General features: G+C 45.5%; 1 protein-coding gene and 1 non-coding gene across 2 annotated transcripts in view; one reads left to right on the forward strand and one right to left on the reverse strand.

Annotated features, from left to right (window-relative positions):
* ZFYVE26 (zinc finger FYVE-type containing 26) overlaps window positions 1–21620 on the reverse strand; it is a 61610-nt gene that overhangs the window by 24973 nt on the left and 15017 nt on the right. Inside the window, exons 12-27 of the mRNA XM_045822396.1 lie at window positions 21420–21506; window positions 19009–19077; window positions 17963–18114; window positions 15716–15917; window positions 14342–14605; window positions 12473–12592; window positions 12215–12379; window positions 11437–11655; window positions 10721–10823; window positions 9137–9882; window positions 7638–7834; window positions 6366–6470; window positions 4734–4856; window positions 3871–4047; window positions 2254–2500; window positions 1454–1552 (exon numbers count right to left, since the gene is read on the reverse strand). Coding sequence (XP_045678352.1) covers window positions 1454–1552; window positions 2254–2500; window positions 3871–4047; window positions 4734–4856; window positions 6366–6470; window positions 7638–7834; window positions 9137–9882; window positions 10721–10823; window positions 11437–11655; window positions 12215–12379; window positions 12473–12592; window positions 14342–14605; window positions 15716–15917; window positions 17963–18114; window positions 19009–19077; window positions 21420–21506 — 3075 coding nt within the window. The remainder of the gene's footprint in view (window positions 1–1453; window positions 1553–2253; window positions 2501–3870; window positions 4048–4733; window positions 4857–6365; window positions 6471–7637; window positions 7835–9136; window positions 9883–10720; window positions 10824–11436; window positions 11656–12214; window positions 12380–12472; window positions 12593–14341; window positions 14606–15715; window positions 15918–17962; window positions 18115–19008; window positions 19078–21419; window positions 21507–21620) is intronic.
* Window positions 20313–20446, forward strand: LOC123809051. The gene has a single exon (XR_006783926.1). It is a non-coding gene; the product is annotated as a U11 spliceosomal RNA (small nuclear RNA).

Below are 21620 nucleotides of genomic sequence, written 5' to 3' on the forward strand. Positions count from 1 at the left end.
GGCCTGCAACCCAGGCATGTGCCCTGACTGGGAATTGAACCAGCGACCCTTTGGTTCACAGGCCAGTTCTCAATCCACAGAGCCACACCAGCCAGGGTGAGATGATAATTATTATAGCTGGACAACAGGTATGTGAGATTTCATTGCGCTATTCTCTCTACTTTTGTGTTTTGGAAATTTTCCACAATAAAAAGCTAAAAACTCCCTAAAAACATAAACCAAAGCTGCTCAGGCTGCCTTGTATAGATATGTGAAGCTGCTCACACGCCTGTAAGTCTAAGCCCTCCCCTCAGGTCCGATGGGATTCATGAGCCATGACTAATTCTCAAAGAATGGCCATGAAATGCCACAGTCTTTGCTCTATGGTATCTAAGGAGATTTCTGGTCACCTTGCAGGGGAATGTTGACTGGTCACAGAAAAAGAAAACTGAAAAACACAGCGACTTTAAGCAGTACACAAAAGAGAGAGACTTTAGCTCTCTCCCCAGTACCCTGCTCTGACTGCTGTCAGAACAAACACTTGCTGAGCTTCTTTGAGCTGAGGCCATTGTGCAAAGGGCCAGAGACGGAGGGAAAGGAGGGACGGCAAAAAGGGGCAACTGGCGCAGAGCTGAGGCCTTCAAGGAGCTTGTGCCCCATACGGGTGACAGACGTAAGCAATTAAGTGCAGTTTAGGAGCAGAATAAACATGAGGACTAAATACAGTCTATCCTTCTTGTTAACAGATTCCTTATCTGCAAATTTGCCTGCTCACTAAAATTTATTTGTGAGCTCAAAATCAATATTTACACTGCTTTCACAGACATGCAGAGCGGTGAGTAATTTAAGTCTCCCAACTGTAGGTTCTCAGCAAAGGTTGGAAAGGTGCAGTCTGCTCTCCCGTTTTAGTGCTCATGCAGAGACAACGGGAGGATGCAGATGGTAAGGGACAGTGTAGTGCAGCGCGAGAAGCTCCTGCTCTGGGGCAGGTTAAACAGGGTTTGCATTCCCGCTCTGGCACCAACAGTGGGCGGCCTCAGGCAAGTCACTTAATATGGCTGAGCCTCTTTCTCTCTTTTGTAACACAGAATCTACTGGTTCGAACTCTTTTCAATTTCAGATTATAATCTATGTAATATATCTATCTAATCCATATATATGATATATATCTAAACCACATATAAATATATGTAACACAAATCTGCAGTATACAGCTATAGACACACGTGCATATTTTCCCTAGCAGCAGAGGTTCAGTAGTCATTAATTCAGTGTTTGCAGAAGCTAAAGATATACTACCACGGAAAATGAGAATCAACTGTGTGATGAATTTTCTGGGGCGTACAATGTTGACAAATGAAGAAAAACAGTAAGGATGTTGTAACTGGAAATAAAAAAGGGGTAGAAGAAGCAGAAAGTCAGAATGCGGCAAGATTGAGCTAAAGTTTGGGTAACTCTCAGAACCTGTTCTTACCAGGCGCAGCAGCAGGAGAGAACTCTATTGACGGGGACCTAGTCAAGGTCTCGAGGTCTGGAGCCTGACTGACGACTTCCTGGAGTTGGAGCACAGAATCTGGAGAGGGAAAGTGCTGTCAGAATATCATTCCACCATAAGCACCTTTACTCACCGTGCTGGGCATCTAGTTCAAGGCCCTGTTGGTTTCACTGGTTATCATCCCACGATTCTACCAGGTATAAAAGGAACGGTCGAGGTACTTCTAAGCCAGTAGCATGGGTGATTGTTAAAGTCCTCAACAAGGTAAGTTTATAAAGGCACATGAGAAAAATAAAGTAGATATAAGAATTTTACAAAATAAATTGCAAAGTGCCCAGAGGGGAGTGGAAGAAGATGCCTTTGGAGGGTAGGGGGTAGGAAAAAGGGAGCTGGCTGGGAACATCAGCCTGTATTCACTCCTGTTCTTCATTCTTGAAGAGGCTGAGCAGCTCACATACCAGGGACGGCTGGTGAGATGCAGGGAACAGAGCACACCCTCAGTACGAACAATGGCACTTAAGAGCCCGCTGCACCATGGCCATGCAGGGACCGCTGCCAGTGTGTTCGTTTCCCAAACCTTTATGTTATCAAGCACATGGTGGTCATCTGCCATTTTACAATTCTGTTTAGTTTGCTACTTCCTCCAAGACCAAGATCTCTCCTATTCTCTTTCAATCTCCCCCAATTCAAAATAATAGAGGAGGAGAAATTAAAACGAAGGATGTAGCACAGAACTTCTTCCCCCGTGTGAAACCCCCATCTAGGGTGCTGGTGATTACCTGACCGTTTCTCCCTCAGAGAGTACGGGAAGTCCAGGGCTTTTCCTGCGTATCTGGAAAGCAGTGAGTCGACCTCGTCCATGGTAAAGCCGATCTCCTGCCCGGCCAGCAGCTGCTGCAGCGTCTGCACGGCCACAGTGGCCCAATCCACTTTCATGTTCATGAGCAGCTGCTCCAGCATGAGCAGGGGGCTGGAGGACAAGTGGGAATAGCTGGCCCGGTGCTGCTCAGGCAAGGTCAGCAGGACCTGTTTGTGAGGTGCATCACAGAGTAAAGAAAACAGTGCACAAACCCAAGAAGGAAGCTGAGATTCTTACTGGGAGGGGCAGGGTGCTGGGCACCAACGGTACAAGGCTAACTACTGAAACTGGCTAGTAGTCTTCTAGGAAGCAAGGATGGCCTCCTATGTAAACACCCCCAGTGGCAATCAACAAGTGCATTCCAAATACCTTCACCTAGAGGAAGGGTTAGCAAACTTTTACTGTAAGTAAATATTTTAGGCTTTTTGGGCCATAAAGTCTCTGTTGCAACTACTCAACTATGCCAATGTAGTGGAAAAACAGCCATAGATAATATGTAAATGAATGCAAGTACTTCTGTCTAATAAATCTTGATTTGGAAAGCAGGCTGAGGAGTGGATTTGGCCCTTGGGTGGTAGGCTGACCTCTGACCTCTGGCCAGGCCCTCCAGGAGTGGTTGAGCTCTGCCTGAACTCAAACCCACCATTGGGTCTATTTGGGCTTTACTGGAAGGAGCAATATAAGGTGATATCAGTGGACTGCGTAACCTGGAACCACCAGCCTCCTACGGGTAAATAGGACTCTAAACTTCTCCTAGAGGTTGTTATTCCTAGGTGCGAAATGTTTTCATCGGCTCTGCTGACTGCCAGTTTTCAGGGGTCCCCCATTTAGGTATAGTGCATCAAAGAGGTTTAAAAAAAGATGTATCGTCTTTAGAAACATTTTTATGTAGTTGAATGCTTAGCAAGTGGGCCAGCAGTCATATTCCTGGCTTCCCAACACTCGTTCTGTTGTGGGCGGCATGTCTGACTGCCAACCAGAGTTATCAGAAGAGGGTCAGAGGGCCCCATCTCTCTCCAAACACTCCTTGGCTGGATTACTTCTTTTGGGATTGACATTATTTTTCTATTAGTGTCTCCAAGGTTACATATCAAAGGTAAAGGCCTATTACCTCATCTTATTACCTACACAATTAATCCTTTAACAAGCAATAGTTTAAATCCTCACTCCAGACTCTCTCTGGAAGAGAGCCAGGCCCTGAGCAAGAGACTCAGTTTTTATTGATTTCAGGTAAAGACGTCCATTTCCGGTATTTTTGAAAGGTCCAAGTGATTCCAATTCCAATACATGACCAGAACTGAGATAGCAGACACCAGGGGAAACATAAAGAGAGGGTCAGGTCAAATTCACTTTGGAGGCAGGGCAGTGAGAAGCACAAGTCCTGAGGGACTCAGCTAGGCTGTGGTGCGCTGCTGAGGGAAAGAGTTTACACAGGAGCCCAGAAGAAGAGCCATTGACAGGGGAAATTCTGAGTGGGAGCTGGGTCAGCAGACTCTGCCTCAAGTGTGCTTTCCCAGCACCTGCTTTTCCTCCTTACCTTGGACCCCATGTACAGAGCCTGGATTTCACGGTGTCGAACGGCGGTCAGTTTTCCATAGAAGTGGGTGGTGAGGTAGTTGGCCAAGAAGTGAGAAGTGGCCAAGCTAGGGTGCTGGTCCAGGGATTGCTCTGTGACCTCAAGGCACATGGAGGGGTCAGGAATTCTTCGCAGAAGCTGTTGCAAGACAAGGGTAGAGAAGAAAGGTGAAGCCCATAGAAGAACACTTAGGCCAGCCCTGTTTTGTTTGAGAACAAAACATTTATTTGTTTTGGACAAACAACTTCCCTGCACTCATTTTTTTCGCCACCCCTATGGCTTCATAAATGATGGCTTTGACAGGACCAGAGCGCAGCAGAATCCTGAACCCTGCTGCCCCTCTGGCACCTAAAGCGGGCCTAGGCACTTTTTGCTCAAGATTCAGACCATAACCAGCCCCCGAAGGACAAGAAGGGGCAGATCTGAGATTGGGAATATTTGCATAGGATTTAGCAGGAACAAAGCCATGTGATGGGACTAAGAGAGGGTCAGGTCAAATGCTCAGGGCCTGGCTCTCTTCCAGAGAGAGTCTGGAGTGAGGATTTAAACTATTGCTTGTTAAAGGATTAATTGTGTAGGTAATAAGATGAGGTAATAGGCCTTTACCTTTGATATGTAACCTTGGAGACACTAATAGAAAAATAATGTCAAACCCAAAAGAAGTAATCCAGCCAAGGAGTGTTTGGAGAGAGATGGGGCCGTCTGACTCTCTTCTGATAACTCTGGTTGGCAGTCAGACATGCCGCCCACAATAGAACGACCCTCAGGTCAGGTCAATTCTTGTCCCTCGCCACCCCCCAAAATGGGAAAAGTTGGAGGCTTACTTTCACAGCCTTTTCGTGATCTCCTCTTTCTAGAAGGTAAAGAAGATGCTTTTGATGCAGGCTTATTAAATCTTCTCTTGGAATGGGGTATAGGCGGCCCCACTCCTCACATAGCTGGTACTCCTGGAAGGAAACACACACACACCTTCGATCCCTTCCAATGACTGGCCTTGGCACAAATACAGCTTTTGCCTGATTTTTCTCAGCAATCGAGTCTGCTAATTCCCCAGAAAGTTTGGGTAAGTGCTGATGGAAACTTCGCTACAGGATTAAAGTGGGGTCATGAACTCAAAGGTCTAAGTGGCAAGTTAAGTTATGAAAATGATGAAAGCAGGCTGATTGTTAATGATATGACTGTCAGGTCAGCTGTATCGTAAAAGAGAAAAGCAGATGGCATACAGTGACTGACACGTGGGGTCAGCCTGGGAGATGCAATGGAGGTAGGGAAGACAGAGAAGGCTGTCCAAAGGAGACAATGCCTACTCAGCTTTGATCGTGGCCATATGAATGTGCAGGTCCAGTGTTATTAGACTTTAAAAAATTTAAACCATTTTAAATGAAAAAAGTCCCTATTTTACAATGTTGGCAATGAAATCAATATAAAAATAAAAACTCTCTGTAGACCACTACTGCATGCATCAAACAAACACGTCTGGGGTTGGATCCCACCCCTGTCCTCCTGGGCTACCCTCCCACCCGATTTCTGAGCTCTGGGTTAAATTTCAGAGAATAGAATTTCCAGGGCTTTGTCCAAGTATTCTGATGTGGTGGCACCTGAAACGCCCTCCTTATACCTCCGCCTGGTGCTGCCTTCTTCAGGATCCTTCCTTGTTTCTCAGGCTATGCTAGGTGCCCTGCTGGTGCTCCTGCTACAGTCTGGGCTTACTTCTGACACTTGATACATAGTGATTACCCAGGACTACACCTCTCATGGCCCCGCTTCCCAAAATGTGAGCTGCTCAAGGGCAAGGACGGAGCTTAATCATCTTTGTTTCAACACCACCTAGCAAATAATAGGTATTCAATGAATGCTTCTTGGATGAATGAACATCTGAATGAGCATATCTACATTTTGAACTACGGTACATCAGCTCCTTAGAAGGTAGATGAAATTCTCCACATCACTCAAGTGTTCAATAAAGACATGAAAAGATACTTAGGTCATTACTAATCATGAAAATTAAAACGATGAGATACTGTTCTATTGGCAAAAAGTGAAAAGTTAGATGATGGCCAAAGCGAGTGAGGGTATGGAGTGAGGAAACTATGAGTGGGAGTACAACCAAGGCAGCTGGTCTGAGGAGCAGTTGGTAACCTCTCAGTGAAGGTGGGATGCTCATGCCCGATGACACAGCAATTCCACGGCTATACACACATCCTGCATCCTGCGTATAGTGTAGGAAGTCGCACGTAGGAGTGCAAGGTGATAGTGCAAAAGCATCAGCTGGTATTAGTTCTACACTTCTCTCTACCTCAGTAAATTTGTACACACATGCACAGGAAAGAAAAGAGAATGTGATATAGTTATAAAAACTGTGGACGGTGATATGGGGGGAGGGGTGTACACAACTAGTTAAAGAGCTGTAACTCTGGAAAGAGGAGGATGGGGAATACCGCCCAGGAAAATGGTACCTTTGCTTCTAGAATCATGTCCATGACAGCTGATGGGTCCTCAACACAACAGGTCCTCAGCGTCTGCCAGTCACACCACACTGGGGTAGCCTGCAAACCTAAAATCTAAGGAAAGACAGGAAAAGCTATCAAACCACAATGCAGCCTCTTCCTCCATGATAAGTTACCAGAGTGTGCAGGGATGAGCCACCCCTAGGTCTCTGTCCCAAAGTCAGGCTGTTGTATCTTGCCAGGGGAGACGGGGAAATGGAGCAAATGGGGCAAAGACTGTTGAGAGGACAGTGAACCTACTGGGGAAGCACAACCAGGGAGCAAAAACTAAGTGGGGAGGGCAGCACTGGAGCCTTTCACTTGTGAGGACAATTCTCAGAAGTTTCTGTAACTTTCCAGCTTGTTCACCCTTCTAGGGCCTTCTGTCCCATCCTCCTCCATCTCAAAACTCTACTTAAGATAGTCTGCTGGCTTGAATGTGGGACCACTTTCATGCAGCATTTGGCTCTGTGCGAAAACTTCTGAGCACGACTGGAAAGAAAATCTGCACCTGCCAATTTCACCCGCCTTTCCCTGATGGGGCTCTGGACTCAGTTCAGTTCCAAGTACACATGGAAAAATCGGCGTAAGTTGTATACTTGTTATCACCTGAATCTGCCCCCCGAGCCTCTTGATGTTGAATGTAACACATATCCTACAAGAATCTTTCATTTTTGAAATTGTCACATTCACACATCCTTTCAAACAGCTCTTGAAATTTAGCTGTGATTGAAACAATCTTTAAAAAAGACATATTATGAGATAAGCTTCATAAAAGCTACCGAAGAACAACAAGAAATGCAGTGGACATAAAACATATACAAAGCTCAAATACACAGGGTGGGACAAAAGTAGGCTTACAGTTGTTTGCATGGAAAATGATACAATAACTAATAAATAATACAAGAATAAACTCTGTGTTTTGCATACTCACAACTGTAAACCTACTTTTGCCCCATCTCCTGTATATGTGAAAAAGCTCCGTGGACTATAAAGCATCATCCAATGTGAATTTTTTTATCTTTGTTTGAGGCGTATGTATTTAAAATAATAGGAGTAAATGAAACAGGAACCAGATAGAGGCCTCCTCGCTGCTCACCTTAGAACAGAAGCCAGATGCAAAGCAAAAGCCAGGCCTAGCTTTCTGTTTCTTAAAACCCACCGTCATACGGGAACAGACTAGACAGATTCAGTAACAGGGCGTGGAGTCCATTTCCTCTCTCTTGACACCAGGGTCCATACCTTCTGATACACCTGCAGCTCTGCCAGCTTTCTCTGTAGTTCACACTTTAGTTCATCTTGGACAGCTGTGTCTGAGATGCAGTAGGCCAGGATCTCCAGACATGACTCCAGGGGCCACCTGTCCACAAACTTTAGAGTTAGCCGGCTTCTCAGCGATGCATCCTTCACAGGAAACAGGTACTGCCAACCTTCTTTGTCTACAAGACAAAAAGATGCCCAGAGGCAGCAAGCCTGGCACCAAAAGAGCCCCAGAGTCCAGGCTACTTCTTAAGAGGAGAGCTTTGTTCAGTATCGTGAAACTGGAGTTTGGAGGATCCTTAAGTTCCATCTGATCTTAACTAGATTTTACATTCGGAACCATTACTGTATGGCAAGGAAAAGTGTAACACCCTGTGCTTCTCTTTGTGCAAACTCAGTCAGGGTCGTGAGACTTTTTGGAGAGAGAGGAAGAGACGGAGAAAGAGAGGAAGAAACAGGAAGGGAGGAAGGGAGAAGAAGGACAAGAAGACAACAGACGACGCTCTCTCCATGTTCCGGCATGCTGCACATACAGCAACGTTTCAGACGCAATGAGTCAGTGGAACTTTTAGTGTTACTTGCAATTTTCACTCTGCTACATATATAATTACTTGAAAGTTATTTCAGGCAAACCAGTTTCACTCCCTCAATATCCTATCATTATTACTTAGAAGATCTCTCTCTCTCCCCGCCTGCACCATCTCAGAGCTGAAAAACAGACTCCAAGCAGATACGACTGCATAACCAGTGGGCTTCCCCAGGGTGCTTTCTCTCCCTCCCACAGGGAAGCCAGGCCCTGGGCCTAGGAGCCGTGTACCACAGCCCGCCCGACTCTTGCTCCCCCTGGTGGAGTGTTGTAGGTCATGGGCTCTCAACTCTGGGCACACACCATTTCCTGGGGGCTTTTAAAGTAGGGTTGTCACACAGTGTGACGATTGTTGGGCGGGGATATAAGGGGACTAAATGGAAATGGAAAAAATACATTTAAAAAAATAAAGTAGGGGTTGTCAAACAGGTTCAGGGTCTGTTTTTATAAATAGTTTTATGAAAATACAGCCATGCTCATTTGTTTATATATCTATGGCTGCTTTCATGCTACAATGAACAGCTGAGTAGTTTCAATGGACACTTGATGGCCTTTGATGCCCTTCAAAGAAAACATCTGCACGCCTGTTTTAAAGTAAACATTTGCCTAACTTCCATCCCAGGCTTTTGGGGAGGGAGCCTAGATAGTTGTGGTTCACAGAATTGTCCAATGATTCTGGTATGCAGGGCTGAGAATACTGGTTATGAACACGTGTCCGAAAGTTAGACAGACTTGGGTTTCAAGTGCTGCTCCATCACTTACTACCCTGGGCAAGACTCCTACACTGACGGTGGCAGCTTTCTCTAGAGTTATGCTGAGGGTCAAATGTGTGGATGCGCTCAGTGGGCGCTCACTATCACTGGCACTGGTGGAGGGGACAGAGCTTTCTGCTCACCACAGGCCGCAGCGCAGCTCAGGACTGCGTCCCGTGTGCCGCTCAGGTCCTCCGCATCTCGCCCGTACGCTTCGGTGAGCTGCAGGGCCCGGGGCCAGTCCCTGGCCACCAGGGCTTCCTCGAAGGCCTCGGTGAGCACATCCAGGGCAACAGGAGAATGCAGGCCAAGGAGGACAGTAGAGAGACTAGCCTGGCCACAGAGGCTCGCTGCCTGGCTCTGCTCTTGCTTGGAGGATCCTCGCAGGGGTTCCCAGGCAGCCAGGAGGGCGGCCTCAAGCATAGGGAACTGTTCCAGAAGGTGTTCACACTCCCGAGCTACCTGCTCTGCAGTCAGAGGTACCTCCCTGCGGCCACGAAGCTCCTTCCACGACAAGCCGGGCTTGGTGACCTTTGTTCCCCGGGAAGCCCCCAGACAGGCCACAGTAGCCAGCAGCTTTGAGCGGGACTTAAGGAAGGCCAAGGTGGAGGAGGTGAGGACAGAGGGTGATGAATCCCTTGGGGAGGAACGGGGCTTCTTCTCTGGTGTGAGGTTCTCAGCTGGCTTTGGGGAGCTCTGTGTAGAAAGTGGGACGTCTTCCAGGCAGTGGGAGGCGTGCAGCTGGGCCAGGGTGCCCAGGTGGGTCAGGACAGATGATGTCTGCTGGCTCTGCAGGGAAGGGCACAGGGCGAGGGGCTCGCAGCAGCAGCTGACGATAACCTGTGGCACACTCAGGCTGAGTCTCTCTTGGGCCAGAAGGGCTGCTAGCCTGGAGGGAGAGAAGCGGAGGGAATGCAGAGCCTGAGTGCACAGGCATCATCACCTAATCTCAGAATTTCTTCGTGTTTACACAAGCAAATGTAAATGCAGACTCTTCAATCATTCCCAGTTCTTTTTTTAAACACAAAAAGTAGATATTAGACATATTGCTCTGTCCTTTGCTTTTTTCCTTTATAGCATAACTGGGAGATCTGTCCATATTTCTCTATAGAGGCCCCTCATTTCTTTTTATAAATACATGGTATTCAATTATGGAGATGAACCATAATTTATCTGGTCTCCTGTTAGCACACAATGGCTTTTCTGATCTGTTGCTATTACATACAAGACTATAGTAAAATGATGTTATACATACATGCTTTTCCATATGCATAAGAAAGCCGCAGGATGAATTCCCCGGCGTAGACTGCTAGGTCGCAGAGTGCATGCACTTGTAGTTTTAGCAGATGGGACACACTGCCTTCCCAGAGGGGCTCGCACCAGTTTCTATCCCGCCAGCAATCTTGTGAGAATGCTTGTTTCTCCATAGCCTGGGCAACTACTGTGTTATCAAGTTTTCAGATTTTTGCCTATCCCTAAGCAAAGATTCTTCCCTTATTTTTATATTTGCAATGCAAATTTTAATGGTGGCAAGAGAGAGAGAGAAAGGGGGCACACGGAATTTGAATGTAGCTGTGTAAGAGTAAATGCAATGCAAGAGTAAATGCAAAGCCTAGAAGAACACCCACCCTGCATACTGAACCCACGCACAGCCCCACGGAGCCCTCGGTTCCCTTGATGAAAAAATTAGGAAGGCCCATGCTTGCCTCTCAAGAGGTAGCTCCTACCTGTCTGGTGGAACTTGTCGCTCAAGCAGGAGGTGTGACACCAGTTGGGAAGAACTCTGTTGCAGGAGAACAAAGGGATTTCCTACTTTGACCTCCACATGATCTGTAAATGTAAGGAAAATGACCTTTGTTTGCACCACTGACCACAACAGTTCAGAGCCCGATTTCCAGAATCAATAAAAAAGTAGTGTCAGAACGGGGACTATATTGCCAGCCCTTCTGTTGGTATTTTTTTAGGTAAAGGGTATTCTCAGGATGACCCCGACCACAAGTTTGTCCACGCCTTACTACTGCTGCAAAAGCTTCCCACCACAGACAAACTTCAGTGGGCAGGTTCAGGCACCAACAGCTCATCCTGCTCGTCCCGCACGACTGCCGTGCATGCAGCATTCGCTCTGCAGACTCCAGTGACACTCTGGCACGCAGAGCGGAGACTTGAACCCTCTGTGGGATCCTCAGTCCAAAGGGGACTGAAGGTCTGAGAGAGGTATTTTTGAGTCACATGCCATCAAAACTTATTGAGCGTTCCCCTGTGCTTGTACTAGTATTGGGGAGGCAAAGATAAATACAACACAGAAGAATAAGGGAAGACCTTACAAATTTAGTGTCCTTGGCTACTGCTGTGCCCAGAACCTCTTAAATGAGTGTCTTTCCTCTTCTTTCCTCTAAACACTTGTAGACCAGTCGTGACTGTTTCTTCTTTTTTTGCTACTTACCGGGCTCAGAGCGCAAACTCTGAAGAAGCACTGCAGCCAGGGTGCTGCAGTAACTGAAGAAGGTGCCCATGTAGTCAGGCTGCCCACTGCCTGCTGGGGCCTGTTTGCCCAGGATCTTCTGGAGGAGCTGAGTCTGCACGTACACAGGATGGGCCTCTGCCTCTGGAGCTTTCTGGGCCGCCTGCTCCACCAGGGAGGACAGCGGAGGACTCCTGGGCTCTGAGAGGAGTAACGGCAGAAAGGATGAAGGCTTTAGTCTGTGCATCCAGCTTTGGGTCCATTTCCGACACAGCTACGTGAACTGGGCCTCTGGACACTAGGTGGCTTCTCCTACAGCTTGGGTGCTCCACTTACAAGGCAGCTATAAAATCCTAAGTTGGTCGCATGTACAAGTGACTCCCAGCCAGGAAGAGCTTTGAGTCTGGAGAAATCGGGGTGTATGGTTCTGTCTCCACCCCAGTGTCTGTGGGGTTTAATGGCTTTATAAAGAGCACACAAATCTTTTGGTGAAAGGTTGATCAATATTTCCTGAGCAACTTTGGGGTATATTGCTCATTAGGAATAAGAAAGATGTATCAGCTAATGGAGTATTATCCATCCCTTCATTAGAGAGGGAGCGGAACAGGTAGAATTAGTTATGGGACATGAGCTGGCTAACTACAGGGCTAGGTGGGTCCACTGCTGACACCCTAAGCCTCTGCTCCTAAGCGTTGCTTCATTTGAAGATGTTTCCTCTCCCTAGTTCAGTCCTCATCTGCTCCCACACTTGGGCCAGTACCTGGCAGCTCTAGTGCCTCTCTCAGCGACTGAAGGACCTGGTCCAGCTGCTGGGAGAGGGTGGCCTGGCTGGCAGCACACTCCTCAGTGAGGCTGGGCCAGCACATCTGCAGCAGCTCGGCAATGCTGCACCGTGGAGGACCTCCTCCTTTTTCTTCTCCATTCTCTGGGGAATGCAAATCAGAAAGAAAAAGTGGAGTCTGATGCTGACCTTATGTTCTGGGTCCAGGAGGAAAAAAAAGGAAGAAAAGCAACTCACCTGATTTAGTCTGTCCGGCTGACATAAGTGAATAATTGAGAATCTTGCTGACTTGCTGGAGAACAGCTGGAAATCCTCGAATACCATCAGCATTGAGGAGGACATGGTCCAGCCGTCGACCTGGGCACAGGTAAGGGAAGAAGGAATGCAGAAAAAACAGGGGACTTTCAGAGACTGTTACTCAGTCCTGTATTCACTTGTACAATTTCATCTTCTCAAATATTAAGGAGGAAATGTATGCTGTGCCATTTTGGGTGGCAACCAGCATACCTGGATTTTCTACACCTAACAGTCCAGGGCTACCTCCTGCAGATGCCTTAGCTGTGAGCGGTAGCAGGCTGAGAATCTTTGGCACACCTACAGAATCGCTGTCCTAAGCCAATCAGGTACTTCTTGTGGATTTGCCTTGGTAACGCCCTCAGCTGAGGACCTGACCTGAGATCACGTTCCTCTTTAGCTGCTTTAAGTAGGATCTTGACTAGACTATAAACAATTTTATGAACAGAGATTACTCGTTAGACCTCTCCTGTACCCCCATATATTTCGTATAGTCTGGAATCCCAGGAGATACTAAATTAATTCCTAACTGACTGACCTTAGTACTGTTTCAGGTACTAAGAGTTTGAATAATACTGTATCTCCTTTCATTTTAGAATATAAGTGCTAGACGAAGGGGAGGGGAATTGTCCCCACCCTCCAAAAAGAATTCTGTGTGTCACAGTATACTTACTTAGCAGAACTGTATGAACATGAAAGGACATTTTAACTGACAGCTCAGAAGTGACCTGGGCAGGTGTGCAGAAGAGAGTTAACGCAGCAGACTTGAGGTGTCTATCCTTAGAAGGGCATGTTTGCAAGGCCTGCCCTTGGCTGGTTCCTGTGGACTTGACTGGTAAGCAGTTTCCTACACTGATATTAAACTTGCCCTAAATGACAAGAGTGGCTCCCTGTGCCTACACTCTCTGAACACCTGCTTTCCTTCTGAGAGCCTGGAATTCTGGTACACAATGGGCAGAGGGTGCCTTTGTCACCAGCCTCCAGTGAAACCCTTGGACACTGTGTTTCTAATGAGCTTCCCTATAGACAACACTTCATCCTTGTCACAGCCCCTTGCTGGAGGAATCAAGCCCATCCTATGTGACTTCACAGGGAGAGGACCCTTGGAAGCCTTTTGCCTGGTTTTCTGCAGACTATCCCGTGAACTTTTCCCTCTGCTGATTTTGCTTGTATCCTTTTGCTGAAATAAATCTTAGCCACGAGTATGACTATATGCTGACTCCTGTGAGTTCTCCAGTGAATCACTGAACCTGTTCGTATTATAACCTATTCACCCTTCCTCCCTCCATGTTACTGAGAGAGACATGCGCCCCTCTCCCTCACTGGTCAGTTCTTCCAATGTTTGGTGTGTGAACTTGGCCGAATTCTGTCTTCACATTCTTCTACCTTCATTCCTCCAAGAATTCCATGTACATATTTTGATATCATTTACCTCAAGGTACAATCCTCCCTCCAACTGAGATGCACCAAGTTTTCCCTTATACCTGGTTTACAAACTCAAGACCATCCCCAGGTTATAGGTAAGTGGGGTTCACCTGGGGGGGGATGCAATCTAAAGACACAAATTCCATTTATATCATTTTGAATGTATATTTATTCCTTGAATTTATCTGTAAATCAGAAAAGAATTTCCCCAAAGGACTGCACATTGCTGCGTCTAGTAAGAAGGCGAGGCTCTCAACAGACTCTCTTTCTGCCATCAGATCGGACACGAGGAAACGAACGAACACTCTGTTCTCCCGGTCCCTCCTTCCCCAGCAAGTACTTTCTTCTTGCACATTTTATCGACTGAAGCTAAGGCAGCACACTCACCCCGGCTCTCGAGGCTGCTGTTCAGACGTCGTTCGGCTGTTTCCAAGAGCTGCTTGCAGGTTTTCCAGAGCTGACACTGCGAGCAAGCGAGGTCAAACGCAGCCATGGCAGGGGGACTGAGGTCTTCCAGAACCTCTCTCAGGGGGTCGGTGGGCTCCACCAGGGTGCTGCTTATCCAGAAGTCCTCCTGCAGCGTGGGGACGGGGTCCCCAGATGGGCTGAGCAGCTTTTCCGTCACGTCAGAAATGGAGTAAAACACCATCCCTGGACACCCAGCAGTGGAGCAAAAAGTAAGAGGTTAAAGTGATTCTACGCACCACTTTCATTGTGAAAAGTAGTTACTTAAAATAAAAAGCGTCTGAGGTCCTTCCTTCCGCACAGGATATCTTCTATGCACATTAGTGCCATCACCGCAGCCCACCCCTATGGCATCAAAGCAATGGCAGGGACAGGAAGACCAAGAGAAACTCAAGACGGCTGAGATGAGTGAGGGCTTCTTCCAAATGGGACGTAAAAGGAGGCTGGGAAAGAATGAGGTGGATCTGTGTGCTAGTCAGAAAAGAAAATCCACTCCAAGAACAGCAAGGTAGAGAACACACTTGTGGTAAGAGCCCATTTATATTCCAAACTTAGTTAAATAGCTATGGAAATTTCTGGGAGAACAGAGAAGGACCCACGTGTGATGCTACTTGATACACAGAGCCTAGACCGGTAAGGTAATATGAAGACGTGGGATGAGATTCTGCCTCCGAGAAAATGCATCAGTTTGGATTCACAGGTCTCTCATAGTGCCCCACGCCAGAGCAAACTGTGGCCCTGGACCACTGCCTGTCCTCTGCCCATAGACTGCAGGCACTGAGGCAAGTTGCACAGTGGATTAAAAAAAAAAAAGAAAGAAAGAATGAATGAAAGGATGAGTTTTTGCAGGCAGCCAAGGCTGAGAACTGAGACCTATAAATTGCAGACCATTGGTATTATACACAACTTCTTCACTTTACAGAAATGTGAAAGAATATGTTTTATCCCTGAATAATTACAGGGGAAGGAAATAAACTCCTAATCATCCCCCAAAGTCTGAGATAGTGGCCAGAAAAACACATGGTAGAGACAGCATTCACACTCGTTAGTTTTGGTCATGCAGGACAAGCTTCAAGGAGCAGCTCGAGTGGCCGGTATGTGACCACCATGATCCGGGAGGCTGGGCACAGGGAGAAACTGACTCTCAATGTGTCTGGACTGCTATTCTTCAAGGCCAGTGTCCTGCTCTGGATTTCAGCTCATCTTCATGATGAGCCTAGCACTTTGTGGCTTTCCTTCTGAGACCTGCCTTCCCCAGCTGCCTCACTCCCTGTGGTGGTGATGGGGAAGACTGACCTGCCGCCGCAGCGCTTCCAATGGCCTGCAGGGTTGAGCGGCCACTGCCTGTTCTTCGAATGGTGCTGCTACCCCCGTCTGAGTTCTGGTTCTCAATCTTATGCTCTACCCGGGCCAGCTCCTGGATCACCTCCTGGTAGCGCTCCATGAACAGCAGTTCCCCTGCGCTGGGCGAGGACCTCAGGTTGAACATGAATACCACCTGGTGCAGGAAAGGGAGGAGTGTGGGTCATGGTCAGCCCGCTGAGTTGGGAAATACCTTGAGGTATGGGACCTTGCCCATCACTAGACTGTGACCCCCAAACATCTGCTTTATCGGGCGGGAAGAGCACAGCATATTAGAAGAGTAGATCAAACACAGAAATAACTTATTCAAGCCAGCAAGAAAGCCATTGAAACTCCATTAGAAAATTGGCAGAAGATATGGACAGTTTCAAAGAGAAAATACATGTGACTGATATACAGATGGAAAATGTTATCCCTTTCAGTAATCCAGGAAACTTAAGTCATATTAATACTGTTTTGCATTTTTCACAATGACAAAGTATACACGTAAATGCTCAGGGGTGGCGGTAAAATGAACTGTCACAACCTTTTTGGAAAAGCAATTTGGTAAGCCATAGAGCTTTAAAAACATTTATATTTTTTGACTCCAAAATGTTCATGAGAAACTTTTCTAAGGAAATAATTCAAAAGGCTGATAATAATCTAAATGTTGAATAACAAGAGAATGGTCAAACGCAGCTACTTGATCAGTAAGGTCATTAAATCAATTATAAGGTGGTGAATGTTAAAAATGCTTTATATAAAATTTTAAGTTAAAAATAATCTTGGCTATATAAAAGTTGCATATATCTTAGAAAAGTAAAGGTAAAAAATATACTTCCCCTTTGATATTGGTCCTGGACAATAGGGTTACAAGTAATATTATTTTCTTTTTACTACTTTTGGTATTTACTTATAATACACATGGCTTTTTTCTGTAGTGATGTTAAAAAACATAAAGTTTTTATTAAAAAGAAAGATCAAGGGCCTGGGAAAAGAAGAGAAAGTGAGGACATTTAAGGGTGGAGTGTCAGGGGTTCAGAGTTGACTTCCTCCACATTTAGGGGTAAAAAATGCTGGGGAGGGCCCTAGCCTCTAGAGAGGGTCAGAATTACCATTATTGCTAAAGTATGGGACCTAAAATGGCCAGAAGCTAAGCAAAGATTCTCTTATGGCCTAGATTTTTCTTTGATTTATTCAACAACTGAGCTCACATGAAAAAAAAAATTCTAATCTACATGTTAAGGGACGAGCATAGTGTGACAAATACATGTGTACCAGTGGAGTTTCAAAAATTAGAATGGTAGGTTTCTATGCTATTACATTTGCACAAGAGCAGAGGATTCTCATATTTCTCACAGCTTGTACAGAATCCTCTTAACAGGCCCATGAGGTAGGGCAAGCAGGTATTATATTTAACTCTAATTTTCTTTATTTTTTTTTAAAAAGGTTTTATTTATTTATTTTTAGAGAGAGGGGAATGGAGGGAGAAAAAGAGGGAGAGAAACATGGATTGGCTGTCTCTCACAGGCCCCCAACTAGGGACTGGGCCATAACCCAGGCATGTGCCCTGACCAGGAATTGAACCGGCGATCTTTTACTTTGTGGGACAACGTTCAATCAACTGAGCTACACTGGTCAGAACTTAACTCCAGTTTTCATATGAGGATACAGAAGCTCAGGGAGGGTAAGTCTTTCTGATTTCTTCTTGTGCTTTTTCCTATATAACATGAATGTTTTAGTTTGGTATCCCTTACACTTGTATATTGAATTGGCATTCTATTTATCATTAAACATTGTCTACATCATGATTTTTAACTATATAAAATCACATATTTGTTCAGAGAAGGTTTATAAGAAACAAAAATATTTTCATGTTTTAAAATGGTGAGATTGTAGCTGAATATTTTATCTTTTTAAAACACTATTTGAGAAAACAAGCCGAGGATTCAACAGCTTAAACCTCCTCCAGTTTGGGTCTTTAAACCTGCAAGGCTGAGGACCGGGCCTTGACCATGCAAACTCTCTCCTGTTTCTCCTGCTGGATGTGGCCCCTCAAACCCTCCTAACTGGCTCTGGCTGCATGAGTGTCCAGGTTTACCCGAGGCCCAGCAGGTTCCAGACAGCTAGGTGCTGACTTAACATTCTTTACTATGATAAGGTGAGGTCTAGGCTACTAACACCTGCTGCTCAGCCCCTTACCTGATGGGCTTCTGCAAAGTTCCCTCGGAGGATGCAAGATACCAGCAGTGACTCAGGTGGGGAGAACATCATGGGGATGAATGAACTTTGGGTTTGGGGCTGCAACCGACCATCCAACTCATTCCGTCCGGACACAGCGTTCAGACTTCCCTCTGTTGGGACACAAGAACGTGGGGGCCACAGGCACAACAGCCATTGAGGAAAAACTACTGCTGTAATCTCCCACCACATTCTGATATCTTCACATTTCTTTCTTTTTTAAAGATTCTTTGTTTATTTTTAGAGAGAAGGGAAAGGAGGGGGAAAAAAGAGGGAGAGAAACATCAATGTGTGGTTGCCTCTCTCATGCCCCCTACTGGGGACCTGGCCTGCAACCCAGGGCACATGCCCTGACTGGGAAGGGAACCGGCAGCCTTCTGGTCCGCAGGCTGGAGCTCAGTCCACGAAGCCACACCAGCCAGGGCTCAAGTTTCTTTTTAAAAAGGTGTGTAAATGGGTCTTGATTTTTCCTCAACTGAAGGGCAAATCTATGTATGCTATTGTCTTTGAATACAAGACTTAAGTACTGTTCTCAGGGATTCACCTCTGTCCTTTCTGCTGATAGGTAACTAAATTGATAGTGAAACAGCTCTTTCCCTACTGAAATCTGTTTGGCCATCTAAAGAACTAAACTTCTTTTTTTTAAAAAAATTAACATATAATTGACATGTAGTTTTAGGTATATAACATAGTGAGTTGATACACTGTGAAATAATCACCAAAGTTTAGCTAACATTCATCATCACACATGGCTGCATTTTTTTTTCTTTTGATGAGAACCTTTAAAATCTTCTTCTAGGAACTTTCAAATACAGAATACAGTATTATTAGCTATAGTCACCATACTGCATATTACGTCCCCAGAACTTCTTTATCTTGTAAGTGGAAGTTTGTAACTCCCTGAACACACCCTCCCTGAATTGCTCTGTCCAGGTTTTCACGGTGAATGGCATCTCCCTGCCAGGGCAAAGCTGCTTGGAGCTGGCAGCTGGTCGGGGCGCCCATACCTGAAGTGCTCGTGCTCAGCTCACTACTCGTACTTTCCAGGGAAGGATTGGAGCCTCTGTCCCGGCCATCTGGAGGTGTTGGGAAGAAGAGAGAAAATCAGCCAGCTAGTCCTTACAATGTAGAAAGTGAGAAGTTGGCCTGAAAACCGAGAGTTGGGTAGTTAGAGGGAGAGGATAATGGTTAACTATAATACCTACTGCTGGAATATATGCTGCTTCTTCTACAGCCAAACACAAGTTCCTACAGACCACAGGGGAAGGGCAGGCTCAGCGTGGCCTCCACATTCATTCGGGTAATAGCCTACACCAGTGGTCTCTAACCTGTGGGTCTCAGAGCCTCAGGGCCTCCAAGTTACTTCTAAGGGTCAGCAACCCCCATCTGCTCACTAAGCATTATCAATATTCTGAAGGAAAAAAGCACAACAACAATTATGAACAGAAAGTAGTAGGCTGCAAAGGAGGGCACAAAATTTGCTGACATAAAAAAAGTTGTTCTCATATTTGAGTAAGACCTGGTCTGCTAAAGACCACGTTATTTAAAGCCCTTGCAGGGGTGTCCAACCTTTTGGCGTCTCCGCCACATGGAGAAGAGTTGTCTTGGGCCACACATTAATACATTGCAACATGTAATCACAAACAAAATCTCATAATGTTTTAAGTAAGTTTATGATTTTGTGTTGGGCCACAGGTTGGACACCCCTAAGAGGGAACAGCTTCTTCTCAACACGTGCTTTGCCTAGTGAATGGGGCTCACTAGGTGTCCCTTAGTGTGGTCATTCGAGGGTAGTACCGGCCCTGCGTGAGGGAGTCTTCTCGGCTCACTGTCTGGAAAGGAACACGCGGCCGTAGGAAAGATGGCTTGCGCACTCTTGGGGTGGATGGGTCAGATGAATGCAAACTGTGCCTTCGACTCAAACCAACTAATTGAGCAGCTTAAAGGCTTTAGCACCTCGGCCTCGAAGTTTCCCAGGTTTCTCCCATAATATTCTCCACTCTACCCTCTATGCTCACTTTTCTCATTGACACTTAGCTGGAGCCTTTGCATTCTTCTGAGCTTGGTTCAAGAGTCAACTTCTCCATAAAATCTGGTTTTCTGACTTAAGAGATATTTTGTGTTTTCAGGCAGTGCCTCAGTGAAGTTTAAGGTTTTCATATAAACTATCTATGAAGGTAAATTAAAAATTCTTTAAAGGCAAAGTCCTGATGTATGCCTCATTCATTTCCCTCAAGATAACTAGACAATATTTAGTATTGTTTAGGACATAGAAAACTCCTATGAATTCCCTGTTAATTATTTAAAAACCAAAAAGAGCTTCTGTCATGAGTGGCACACATAGGGTGGCCTGATTGCTCTATAAGTGGAATCGACATCAAGAGATTTTGGAAGCATAATTTTTTGGTACCTGGGCAGCTAGTGATCATTGGTCCTTGTACCTGTGGGGTAGGGGGACCCCAAACCCCAGCACCAAAAACCAAGCAGAAATATGATTATCTAAAAATTTAACACTCCTGTATAAAATTTCTTAAGAAAAATTCAAAGTCAAAAGACAAAATGGAGAAAGACTGTTAGTATATAATGACAGGATATTATCCATGATACATAAGGAGCTTCTTACAATTCAGCAAGAAAGATGAGCCCAGTAGAAAATATGGACTTTAGACATGAATAGGCGGCTCACAGGAAAATATAAATAGCCAATAAATATATGAAAACATTCAATCTCTAACTAAAAACAAATATTAAAATGATATATATTGCTGTATTAATCATATTGGCAAAGATTTAAAAAAATCTGATACTACTCATTTTTAATGAATATATGTGCAAACAGGCATATTTGCCTCATAACATTTGGTGGCAATGGAAATTAGCCCATCTTTGTTTTTTTAGGCAACTTGGTAATATCGTAATTTTATATCCACATTTTATCTTAGACTTTGCTACTCTACTGCTAGAGTCTTATCCTACAGATACACTCACACAAGTGTGCAGAGGCCTATGTACAGCGTTGTTTACTGTGGCGTTGTTTATAATAGTAAAAAAACCCCAAAACAATTTAAATGACCACAAAAAGGTACATAGGATAATGAAATATTAAGCAGCATTCAAAATGAGTGAAAAAAATAAGTTCTCAATATATAGTATGATACATCTGTATACACAAAAGGACATACGTGAAAAAAGTTACAGTTCCCAATGATATATCTGCATATATAAAATTATATACTTGTACTGTATGGAGAAGGAAACCATTAGCATGGGTTACCTTGGCGGAATGGGACTAGGATAGTGTTGGATTGCTTCTGTTTGTTTGGCCCATGTGCTTTATCCTAAAGAATATCAGACGAGTGGCAATATACCACTTGCCTGGTGCACAGGAATGAGGCATGAGGAGAGCACATCAGGTTACCTGCCCGGCTCCTTCGTGTCCGACGGCCGCGGCGGAGACTTGGGTGCCGTGTGGCAATGGGCCGGTATCTTCGGGAAGGTTGCTCCTCTGAAACAGCAAACCCAAAGTGTCACGTGGCAAAGTGATCAATTTTGACTTGACCCACCTCCTGGGGTAATAGGTAGGGGAAGATTTGGACTGGGCTTTGAGACTGGTTCTGAC

Source organism: Phyllostomus hastatus, unplaced genomic scaffold, assembly GCF_019186645.2.
Source record: "Phyllostomus hastatus isolate PE091 unplaced genomic scaffold, TTU_PhHast_1.1 phas_scaffold_501, whole genome shotgun sequence".
In the NCBI taxonomy this organism is placed as follows: domain Eukaryota; kingdom Metazoa; phylum Chordata; class Mammalia; order Chiroptera; family Phyllostomidae; genus Phyllostomus; species Phyllostomus hastatus.